This window comes from Schistosoma mansoni, chromosome 1 (assembly GCF_000237925.1).
Source record: "Schistosoma mansoni strain Puerto Rico chromosome 1, complete genome".
NCBI classification, from domain to species: Eukaryota; Metazoa; Platyhelminthes; class Trematoda; order Strigeidida; family Schistosomatidae; genus Schistosoma; species Schistosoma mansoni.
This window is the reverse complement of record NC_031495.1, coordinates 34,912,281-34,925,496: the sequence shown is the minus strand read 5'-3', so window position 1 is coordinate 34,925,496 and position 13,216 is coordinate 34,912,281. Positions and strand designations below refer to the sequence as shown.

The 13,216-nt window shown below is 31.9% G+C and overlaps 1 protein-coding gene across 1 annotated transcript in view; it reads right to left on the bottom strand.

Annotated features, from left to right (window-relative positions):
• Smp_036180 (putative diacylglycerol kinase, theta) overlaps positions 1–13,216 on the bottom strand; it is a gene marked incomplete at its 5' end in the record, with an annotated part of 31,931 nt that overhangs the window by 3,834 nt on the left and 14,881 nt on the right. The window contains 7 exons of the mRNA XM_018794191.1: positions 487–811; positions 2,145–2,348; positions 3,486–3,778; positions 5,222–5,392; positions 7,461–7,832; positions 8,916–9,021; positions 11,540–11,681. Of these exons, the coding sequence (XP_018648628.1) occupies positions 487–811; positions 2,145–2,348; positions 3,486–3,778; positions 5,222–5,392; positions 7,461–7,832; positions 8,916–9,021; positions 11,540–11,681 (1,613 nt within the window). The remainder of the gene's footprint in view (positions 1–486; positions 812–2,144; positions 2,349–3,485; positions 3,779–5,221; positions 5,393–7,460; positions 7,833–8,915; positions 9,022–11,539; positions 11,682–13,216) is intronic.

Here is a 13,216-nt window from a genome sequence, read left to right as displayed (position 1 = left end):
ATATTTAAGCTTGATGGTCATGTTTCGAAGGAAAAAGACACTTTAAATTTCAAATAAAGACGAACAATCACCCGAGTGCTAACTACTTCCAGTAAAAGCTCTTAAAATATGTGATAAATGGTGGCTTGAAAAATTTTTAGTTTAGAAAAATCTCAATTCATTTACATTATCTTTAGTTTGTCATGAAACGGTAAGGATGTTTAATTTAGGCAGACGTTTCTCGCTGAACTTGGTGATTTAATCGTTACGTATATTCACATTATCAGCGCTTACCTATATAAAATGAACGAATATATCAATTACTATTTTGGAAAAGAGTTAAATTGACTACATATTGATAAAAGAACAATTTTCAAATTCAAGAAATATGTTGTTAACATTTACTGCGATGTTTTAATAAATCTTCAAAATGAAACAGATTAATTTTACGAAATCTATCATATCATTTACAATAGAAAAAGTTTTACATATAAAGGTCAAAATTACATGTGCTGCTTGAGCAAGACGAATCCCAGTGCCAAGACCAGAATAGATTTGTCCCATATGAACTACACCAGAAATGCCAACAACTTCAAGTAGACCATCATAATGTGTAGGTTTAACAAATTCATCATCATGCTTTTCTACAGTCCATGGATTAGCTCCACCACCCCAAGAAAGAATATTCAATACAACTAGACCTTCAATTGGTGGTAACATGACAATTTTCCCATCAGCAACAACTACAATTTGTTTGTGTAAATCTTTGCAAATAGTTCGATTAATCATTTTTCTTAAACCAATTTTAAAATAAACACCTTTATTGTGAATACTAAACGAAAAATAAAATAAACAATAAGTTAATCAAAATATCCATGAACTGTGATTATTCGTTTGAACATAAAAGAAAAGAAAATTCATCTGTAACAATTCTTATCATTTTTAATGAAATCTATTTATTAACAACAGTAATAAAGAAATAATGGGGTTTCAATGTGTAATATGTAAAGATTAGATTAAAACACAGCATAGCACAGTACACTAAGACTGATTGATAACCAATTAAATATTTAAAGAGTTGTTTAGTTGTTATGTGAAAGCATTGAGTACACATAACAAAGTGAAAATAACTTTTTCATATTTACTAAATACTAAACATGTGATAAGCTGTCTCAAGAACTGATAAGCCAAACAACAACAAAAAACATGTCTGATGGACAAATTATAATTTGATCCTATAATATCCATATATCCTACGATCATTTATGCCTAGAATGACATTTAATTATGTTTAATACTGTGCTTAATATTTTGAATATAAAAGTCCACTTGGTAGAAAAAAAAACAACTATTAATTCATTTGTCCATCCATCATCAGTAAGTTGGTTTTCGCATGTACTTGTCACTTGACGATGAAAATTCACTTCAATTCAGGCGATTGATCACATACTAATGTGTAAACATACAATTTTCCTTCCGCATTATGAGAACCATACAAAAGGTAAGGTATTTAAAACAAAAAAAGATAGTCTTCATTATAGTGACCTAGTTAGTAGCTGCAAATATCTCTAGTTTGATAGTGAACCTTGTTTTCTACAAATTGAAATGATCATTAAGGGTTCCAACAGTCTTAAAACATATGAATTAGTATATTTATCGGGTAATTTTAGCAAGCCGAGAAATAAAAGCAAACTACCCAACACTACTTGATTTTTAATATGATTTATCCAAATGATGTTGATATCACGGTAGACATAGCAAATTTACCCTAAAGTATTAACTAGCTTCATGTCAGATCAAATCTTACCAATTTAGGCACAGATTTGATCGATAGAATATGATCACCACTCACGATAAAAAAAAAAACATGACATTGATTAGTAATCAGTGAACAAACAACGTAAATATCTTATTTCCTCAGAAGATCGATCGCTGTTTGGTTAGCTCACTGGGAAACGCCTCTGATTGTGACAATAAGTGACATAGGTTCGAATCCCATAGAGATAAACAGTTCTTTTAAAAATGAAACTAACACATTACCACTTTATGTCTGGGATTTATTGACGACTGATTCCTCTAATCATCTTTAATATGAACAAGGAATAATGAAAAGCTAGCAAAGAAATTGAAAAAGGGACAAAAACAGAAAAATTACAACAATTTACCGGCTATTGAATTTTGATGGATTCTCTGAACGTGCGTTATGAAAATCTAATGCCAAATCAGCATCTATACCGATACCAAAATAATTATTCATAATAATCATAATTGAATTATCTTCATTTGTATTCGATGCATTGGTTTGCAATTCTAAAGCTAATTTTGTTTCATCTTTAAAATCTTCTTCTGGTCGAACAATCAACGTCCATCTATAAGCGATTATTAGTAGTAATAAAAAAGAATTAATAATGAGGATATTGTTTTAACAAATAAAGTAGGTTAATCTGTAATAAAACTTAAAAATCCGACACATCACATCAACACAACAACATGAAGTTATCAAGACAAAAACAACAACAGCAGATGTAGCAACACTATTGATGAAGGTAAAAAAAAACACTAGGCATAGAAATTATGGTTCAAGAAGGAATGAATTCGTGGAATAAAAAAATACACAGCAATTTAAAAAGCTTAAGTTTGCAGGAAAACGCTACTGTGATTAATTCTGAGTTATGTCACTCATGGTTTTATAAGAGTACCTTCCCTGCTATCTAATATTTCAGAATGATCATTATCAGGAGTGAAAGCATAAACAGTCTAACAAATATTGTACTTTTATTATAACTACTACATAGTCTAAAACTACTCAATTGATTTTTCATACAAGTAGAGAAGAAAATGTTTTGAGTTTGCATTTGACAGGATACTAATATATCATGAATTAGTTCCTTCTGTAATCTCTGAGTCTTAAGTAGGTTCATTTCTTCAATACGATAAACAAAATGCTACTGAGTAGAAAATACAGTTATCAAAAGTCGAGAAGTTCATAGGATGAACACAATTATATAAGTACGTAGCTGATAGTTTTGTAGAGATTGATGAGTATTATAGTTAACATTTATGACAATCATTATTTTGTGATGTCATTATCAATAATAACTGTTTCCATACTAGTGACTACTTTCGATAGGTAATTCCCGGAGTTCTAGTGAGAAGCCGTGACCAATAGAATTCAACCATGTCTGTGGTGTGAGACAGTTACCCATCAATGGTATCGGAAGCTGGGTGTGCAACATTGAGAATAAATCGACATTAGAAATGTAGACCACTGGATGCCCATCCAGTGACTAAACCTTGAACACCCGCTGCGAGACTTGGAAGTCCTGGGTACGATCGTAGATGAGGTCGTTGACACACACTGATGATTAGTCCCCTACTAAAATGAACCAACTCTCTTCAGTGCTTTCTCATTTACAGCGGTTGTCTGACTACGATCAGTCAGTGATGTAAAGTGTGGTCGTATGAGTAATTTTCGATAAAATATAGATTGAAATAATGTTATATACCGGTCTAACTTCACTTCTTCAGCGGCAACTACATCCTTTAAAATAGTTAGAGGATCATCAGCTGACGAATAACCAGAACCCCATCGAAGAACACGAGATAGATCATTACCAGTTCCAAGAGGAAGAGGAGCAATAGGAGGAGCGTTACATGCTGCATCCTGTCCAACAATATCCAAACATGACAATGTCCACCCTACTGTACCATCTCCACCACAAACAAGAATCTTATATGAGACTAAATGACGAAAGCAATATAGGCCAGGTAAAGGACCACCATAATCAAGGTTAAATACCTAAAAAAAGGACAAAAACAGTGGAACAACAGATGAAATGATGACTGAAGTCGAACAAATAAATGAACTGTATACATTACTATCAAAATGTTATATTTGATATTTAAGCAAGTGGGTAAAGTCCATCGACATTCATGATATTTACAGAAGTTTCATTGTTTATAATAAAATGACAAAACAAAGGTTTGTTAAATATATTTGATTATGAATGAGATGTAAAATATTCATCATTCATTTGTATCAGGCTAAATGAAAGAACTATACAGCACAACTCAATCAAAAGATGGAGTTTGGTGTAATAGATTGTAATAGATCTTTCGAAATTAACAACACAATAATACCCAAGTAACTATTCTCATTTAATTTATAAGAAGAATTGAACAAATAATTTCATTCTTATACAAAAATCTAGTCATTTTGTTCAAAAACATTCAATGGAAATAGGGTAGAAGCATCATTAAATGATGTAATATTTTGTGCATGAACAGTGTTTAAAATTAAACATCATACAGCATTAACTAATAATTAAGGTATAAATTATTAAAATACGAGATGGCTACACTACTTTATCATATTTAACTACAATGTATGTGTGACTGACTAACTAAACTACTCTAAGAATATATGTAAAATTTAATTCGTTATCCAAACAGACAGAAAAAAAGTGAGATCCCTTAAAGTTGGTGAAATTGGAGTGAAGAAAAACTCCATTCTCGTTCGCAATTTTGACCTTTCTCCGGGCAACCAACCAAAATGAACCATTATATACACTTTCGTAATCCATGATAGAGGATATGTTTCGTTATCTGTCGTTTTTGCTGGCTTGCATAAAAAATGTAAAGTTTTCTACGACGAAAATATCATTTCATTATGCTACGGACGTGTCAAGTGTAGGTCAATCAGTCATGATGGAAGAAACGTTGCAACACAGCAAATGACATGCCTCCAATTCATTCTATAATAGAAATTACTCCAAAATACTTACAAATGAGTGACTAAATAAAAAAGTGTAACCGTAATTACTGACTACGATACACTTAGATGACTTGAAAATGTGAGGTTTATCCCCAGCCTGAAACTGCCATCGGGAAGTCGAAAAGAAAGATAAACGAGGAAAAAGAATGACAATAACGAACATCAACAATATTAAATGAATAAACACTTGAAAGAAAGAAGTCATTAGAGAAGATATCAATGAAAAAATATCATTAATCACATAAACTACTGAATCAATTGTGATTGAAAACCAAATTCAAAAGACGTAAGAAATGAGTTGTAATAAATGGTACACATTTTTAACGGGATAAAAAGTGTATATAAAACAATATTACAATTCTTATATAAGAGTTAATTGTGTACACATTAAAGTAGTGACCAACACAAAACAAATAAGAAAAAAGCACATTGAAGTATACTAACACGGGGAAACATATATACGCTTACTTGAAATGGATTGAGTAATCGACGAAAAGCAACAATTAAATCGACACCTTGACAACCGCCAGATTTTAAATTAACAAATACTAAAAGTGGTTGAATTCCTTTAGGCAAACTTTGTGGACGAATTGTTGGAAGAAGTAGAGCAGTCAGTGGTTTATCCATAAATATAGATTCCTATTAACGAATAAATTTATAGATACAAGTATTGCGATGAAACAAAAAGAAACTGTATGAATTAGTACTGAATGTTTGTAAACATTGAATAACACAACTTAGAACAGATAATAATGATGTAAATGTATCTATTCTTTACTTTATAAGACTTGTACTTTTTTCGAGTAATACTAGTAACGATTACTGTTTGCTACTTTCAGTGATACTTTTACCATTCTTGCATTTATCTTACTAATTTAAATTGATATAATTATGTGGTGTGGTGAATTGAATCGGTGCACAATATACTTACTTACGCCTGTTATCCCTCGTAGAGAAGCATAGACCACCCACAAACATTCTCCATCCAACTCTGTCTTACGCAATACTTTCAACTTGTTTCCAGCTGCTATTCATCTTTTTCATGTCTGTTTCTAATTATCAACACAGTGTCATTTGGTCTTTCTCTTTTCTGCTTACCTTTAGCATTACAAGTTAGTGCTTACCTCATAGTGCAGTTGGATGATTTCCGTAACGTATATCCTATCCACTTACAGCATCTTTTCCTAATTTCCTCTTCAGATAGAAACTCGTTTGTTCTCTATGGACATTAGGAATCTTGTGTAGACAACTGTTTATAAATACTTGCGCATTTTTGATGATGTTTGTAGTAGTTCTCCACGTTTCAGCTCCATACAATGGAACTAACTGTCTTGACGTCTGTATTGAAGATTTTGACTTTGATACTGACTTGCATACAGTTGTTTTGAGTTACATATGTTCTTCAACTGTAGGAATGCTGTCCTTGCTCTACTAATCCTTGCCTTTACGTGTGCATCGGATCCTCCTTCTTCATCGATGATGTTTTCCAGGTACGTGAAAGATTTCACTTGCTCTAGAGTTCCTCCATCAAGTGTGATTGGGTTGATTGGTGTTCTCTGTGTTGTATTTAACGATCCTGATTTTTCCCTTGTATATGTTAATGCCTACTGATGCAGAAGCTTCTGTCACACCGGTTGTCTTTTGTTCGTGTGTATGGGATAGAAAGACAAGGTTATTTGTGAAGTCCAAATCGTCTAGTTGCATTCAAACTGTCCATTTTATTTTGTGCTTTGCCACAGATATGGAGGTCTTCAAAATCCAGTCAACCACCAGGAGAGAGAGAGTAAGCAGCCTAGTGTGACACCGGCCCTCACTTAGAATGCATCTGTCAGTTGTTCTCCATAAACGACTTTGCAGTGTAGTCCGTGGTGGCGTCCGCCCGTAGTCTGGATACTTAGAGGCCAGGGTGAGGGATTTCGAGGGACCGCAAGTACCGGCATATGGGTGTTCATGATGATCGGGCGTCCAAGCTGGATGACATGTCGGTAGGGTTGTCAAGATCGTCCAAGGAGGGGCACACCGGCCCAGGGGGAAACCCACCGGACGAAATCCCTCGCGTGGTGCGGGAAAGAGATTGCAAATGATGTCCATGTAACAATCTGGCTGACGCGTGAAGATCGCCTCCTTAACTCTGCCTGTAGCTCTTCCAGGGTTATTGCCAGTCCCAAGCCAGGGTAAAGGTGAGTTGGGCATGGGGTCCATCAACAAAATCCCGCAGAAAACAACCTTGCCAAAAAACGCTATCCAGGTGCACAATACGTCAGGTTCTAAATTGCTTATGACTGACTGACTATTCCTCTTAAAATTTTTACTTCTCTATTCGCCCATCATTTCGAAAGGCTTTATAAATATCTGTTAGTCTTTCATAAAACAGATTTTGAAATATTTACATGCCGACTAAAAGCAGCTTCGAAAGGATTTCACCAAAGCGGAAACAGACCATATAAAAAGAATTATAAATATTCAGTAACGGATTGTCGAAATTGTTGACTTTCATGGAAATCATGAACGGATCCAAGTCAGACCATTATTAAAAACTTAGAAGCATTGGACGACCGCTTCGTCCTGAGGAGTCCCATACCAGGAAGAAATGGCTGTCCTGTGCTTCCAGGTTTTTAATAATCTAATTTAAACCCTTTCACGATTTCAATGAAAATGATAAATAAATAAAAAGGTGGAATTGATTTGTAAAAAATTAATAACTTACATTTAGTAATTCATAAGCTTGTTCAGCTTTTTCACTTGAGTGATAATTTAAAACAAGACAACCACTTTCATAATATATTACTTCAATTGAATCCCAACGACATTTCTCACCTAATTTGTCTAATAATACACGTTCATATAATCGTTGTGATAGATTTTCTTTAAGATTACCTACAAACAAGGAGACACTAGGACTGATAGGGGGATCTTCAACAAAACGTAATTCGAATCGAGTAAATTGTGATATTCTAGCTGATTCTTCACGTAACTGATCAAGTAGTAGCATTGGACGATCATCTTTATTTAATAATTGTTCACTAACTGTACGATCAACACAAACACTGCTTAAATAACAGTCATCTGGGTTCATGTGCTAAAGAAAAACACACAAAAGATTTATAATGAGTATATATATATAAACCGAATTACATCTCAAAACTATCTTGGAAAATTACCATATGATGTAAGTTATTTGCCAAGTAAATACTTATGTACTCCAGTTAAAGTTACGATTTCTCTATGTAAGGACTAGTCAGACTATTTAGCTTCTCAAAACAAAAGAGTAGGAAAGGGTCTGAAGCAGTAACCTAATGATTGAAAGCTAAACGCTACAATGATATAGTCACCGCATTATGTGGATTATAAGAAAATATACTTGTTTATGCAAAGTGTTAATATATCTAACTCAATTTATCAAACTTTTTAGAATCTAATGAGAATTATATTTGAAAAATATTCTAGTCAGAATAGTTTATTTTATATTTAAGTTGAACTACTATTCTTAGATAAGAAAAAAATTCAACTTAATGACAGTTGTCCATTTATTTAGTGAAAATTAGATAAACTTTCCTGCTTTATTTTAATTTTCATAAGTTTCTTTGAGCTTAACCGACTGCGATTCCCACTGGAGTAATTTTTTGTAAAATTGTATTGTAAATTACATTTAACGTTTATACATTGCAACGTATAATGGTTCGCACTCTTGAAGAGGTCATCATACACATAAGAATAAATTTTTTTTAAAAATGATTTGAAAGATTTTTCAATCAGCATAACAAATCCATTCTCATTTCACAGTATAAATTCAACCGATAAGAAAATTCTTCGCTACAAATTTAAAAAGTTAGTTTTTTTAAACTTTCCTTTTCCCTAAATACGACATCCTGACAAAAATTCCAAGAAAATGTATAATACTTAAATCAATCAAATAATTTTTAACGCTTGGAATTACGCACACAGCTAAACACCAACTTAAGTGAGCTCAGAATGTTTGTGTAATAATACCTTTTAACAAAAAACAACTGACTTGGTGGACTATTTAACAATAAGGACAGACAACTTAAGTGAAAAAAAGCTTTTTATTTGATTTCAATAGTAATTATAAACTTAACAAAATTCTAATTTTTAAAACAACTTAACAACAAGTAACTTCATATTATCTTGAATGTCAACTTACTCCACAACCAAAATTATTCAAAGCCATTGCAACCACTTTGGATGCAGTAGTTTCTGAATTAATAGTCACTTCTTCATATGGCGGTACATAAGGAGCAAGTAGTAAACTGTAACAAGAAATTTTTTGGGGGTATTAAAGAACTAATAAATTGTGCGAGTACAAAAATAAATTTGTAGTTAAAAAATAAATTAAGAGTGTGCCATAAAGACAACTGGAGAAAAGGTTTGATTCATTTAAGGGCAAAATATAAATCAAAACATATCACAATATTATATTAAGTTTAATGCTACTTTTAATCATATACAACTTAATAAGTAAAATATATCGAAATATTTTAATTAAATCCTGTATCCTAGGTGATAGTCATATGTATATATTTGGGATAAATGATAGCATACAATAAATTGGACATAATGAAGTAAATACATATAAATAGTGATTCAATCTTCTTTATAATGAAACTCGGCATGGAGTTTTTAATACAATATTTTACTCAGCAATCTAATCCATAAAAAAAATAGAAAGCTCCAACAATATGGAAGACGTAAAGATCGAGATAACAGTTCTTGAGGGTACATAATGCACATCCCTTTTTGATTAGGAATTAGTGTCATACGTAAATACTAACCAACATTAGGAACATCACACGAGAGCCTAAATTATAGACATGCTCATAAGAAATTTTCATTTCAGTTATTACGAAAGAAAATTTAAATTATATAAGAGATAACGACTAAATATTTGCAATGCATGTATTTTAAGCGATCAAGAGTATTCTGAACGCCCTGATTAATAATGCAAGCATAATTGGGATGTTTTTATCCCTCTAAATCCGGAATTTCGCTTCAGGACTGGTCTGCGTCAGTAAATACTAAACAAATGACACAATGAAATAGATGAGCAGATGTATTATTTCGTTTATCTTGAAAGCATGATCAACTTTAGTGGGCCAGTCTCTGATTAAATCTCGACACAGATTCACAAAGCTCGGTTGGCTTTGACCACTTTACGCTATTCGTGGAGATTTTCGTTTTCCAATAAAAGGACGAGTAAATTGTGCAGAATTCCACTCTGTATTACTTCACGGCTGTGAAAAATGGTCTATGAAAGAGAAAGAAACGTGTAGACTGTAAATTTTAATTCATATATGTCTTTGAAGCATTTCTCGCATATCACGGAACGACTGGGTAAGTAATGTTGAAGTTAAATACAGGGTACGAAGCATAGATGAGCAATCATTTGGAGGGATTATGAATGTTCGTCGGCTGAGGTGGTCGTGAAAATGAACACAGATTAGGAGCGGGATGATATGATATTTTATCACTGATACCAATGCACGTGGAGAATCATGAACACGAATTTAATTAAAGCGACGTTGAAATTTTGGATAAAAGGAAATATAAGAATGTCACAAGATTTATAGAAGTATGTCATCCAGATCAATTATCAATCTGGAGACATATTAACATATCAATTTATACGGCAGAGATCAATTAATCATAGAGTAGGAGGTCAGCCGAAAATGACAGTCAAAATAAATGCAAAAACAACTGAGAATAACAGTACCTAAGAAGACAACTAAGTAGAAAGAAAACCATCAAAACAAGGACTTGCAGAATCACCGAAAAAGCTCATTTCTACGTGTAACAGACGATGATGATGTTGTCCAGAGCGACAACGAACGTTCTTAAATTAAACCACTGAGAGTAGAGAGCACAACACCAAAGTACTTCATATCAAGTCAACAACGAAGAAGTAATGATTAAATGACAAAATAAAACCGATAATTTTATAATGTAAGAGAAAGAGGGAAGAAAAAGTAGTCATTATGAATACGCAACAAAACGTTGATACACCACTCTAGATGAGTAAAGTAGATCCTGTTAGAAATGGGGATACAGCAAAAGTTGCCAAACACCACCGTTGAACAATAATAGGTTTGATTTAAAGCCAAATAAAAAAATATACAAGTGAGACACGTTTCTCTAGTATCTAACATTGATCTTATTTAGTGTTCTTTCGTAACAAACTGATCTGAAAATAAAGTTTTAACCTATTAGTGGGCTTATATTAAGTTTCTATGACTTAATGATTAAGGTGTTACTTTTGTCATTACCTAAGAACTAGAGGTTTAAGTTTTCTATTTTTGAGTCTTAAAAACACGATTTATTACTCAAAACTATACAATGCATAAATAGAGAGTATTCAAATCGAAGAATACACTAGAGGGAAGAGACAAAAGATAAAAATATAAACAAAAACACAGATTATTATTGTTTCAATCTACTATATCCAAATGTAAATATGGAAACGTTTTACGAAATATTTATACTGACTTATGGCAAAAACAATTTCCCACACTGTTGTTTTCTCATATATGAGGGTATAATTAACTCGATCAAGTGTTTCATTTTTATGCAAATTCGTTAAAAGAAGCTAATATTAATTAGTGGACAAATCATAAAATTTCATTCTATTTCTTTAAATTAGGACAACCACATATTGATGAGTTTACCTAATAAGTGAGATTTGGACCACTATAATTAAACTTATATCACCAAACGAATAAAGAATAAAGAATTAAACGGGTTCTAAACTTGGATTTGTAACACTTTGAAACGCACCGTAAATCCCCAGCGTACACTTTAATGGTAATCGTTGATTCCTCCGGTTCTTTAGATCGAATCAATATGGAAGGTTGTTTTAAATCAAATCTCAATTGATTACGAAGATTTACATGATAATTAAGTTTGTTTTCAGTTCCATCTATACAAAAAAGAGAGAAAAAGTTAAAATGAATTTAGACATGGTATGAACGTGAAATCCGGAATAAAACTTGCATAATTATTTTAGTACTGCTTGCTTCCAATAATAATCCAATCATTATGGATTGAGAATATATAAACCAACGACAAATAACTATGATCACAAAAATATATCCATTGTTCACGATGTACAGAGTAACGCTGCTAGGAATGTAGGATACTAGTAACATAATTGCATGGAGGGATGGTTTAGTGTTTACAATTTTCAGGTTTGAATATTATTTTATCTATTTAAGTTTGCATAATATGGTTTTATCACTGATGCTCGTAAATAAAACGAAACTCAAACTCGACTACACGAATATGTACTTAGTTAACTCATTACATTGAATTTCATATACTTGTATTCCCTCGTATATTCTACTAAACAGTTTCTAATTCAAATGCTATTCACTCATTTCTCTCAATTCTCTCCCTTTTCTCCATCTAATCATCACACTGTTTCCTTTTCACTATATTGATATGAAATGTGACAGTCAGAAATAATGTGTTATGCTTCTTTTTATATTACATTAATTTATGTAGATGCATTAGAGATTATGCAAAATCAACATTTATATAGAATACAAATAGAAGCATGGAATGTAATATTAGAAAAATATATATCTATGAGAATAAAACTTTCTATTATTATTATTATTATTACTATTATTATTATTATTATTATTATTGTACTAGATATCCACCATTTATTTTAGATATATGTACAGGACAGGTTAACACGATCACTATTATTTCACTTTTAAAAAAATGAAATAAAAGGTAATGTAAAGAGACTATATCACCATTGTTTTAAACGAATCACATACAGCTGATCAATGATTATTCAAAAATTAGTACGTGTACCACACAAACAACTGTTCCGTAGACAAATATAACCGAAGAGTATAAGAAAAAAGAAGCAACTTAACATACATTATTCGAGTACTGAACTTCTGTGATAAAAACAAAATATATTAATCAACTAAGTAATTCACTAGAAACAATAAACTGAAGCTGCTTTCTTTTTAATAATAAATATAAATTGTAGAAGCAAGACAACGTTATAGTCTCATATCAGTAACAACACTAACATTTTACTATGCACGTATGTCGAACATAATTACAAGATGGTTGTACGGGTTTTTTTGCAAATCAAATATTTACATGATCAGAAAATTATGTAGTAAAATAAGTTCATAGAAATATAAAAATATCAAATATTTCTGGTAATTCTTAAACAGCTATATATCATAGGGTTAATCACTTTAGTGGAAACAATAGAATATACCCTTTGAAAGTACTTCTCATTTTAAAAATATTTATTACACAACTTATTGACAGACATTAATTATGTCTACATGAAATGATCAAAAAGTATCTAACAAAGCTGAAAATTTTCATGTTAAAAGTACGTGTGTACTTTATTTTGATTTAAGGGAACACCAAGGCAGTGGTTAAAGCACTTGATCACCCCCCCCCATTCAAATACTGATT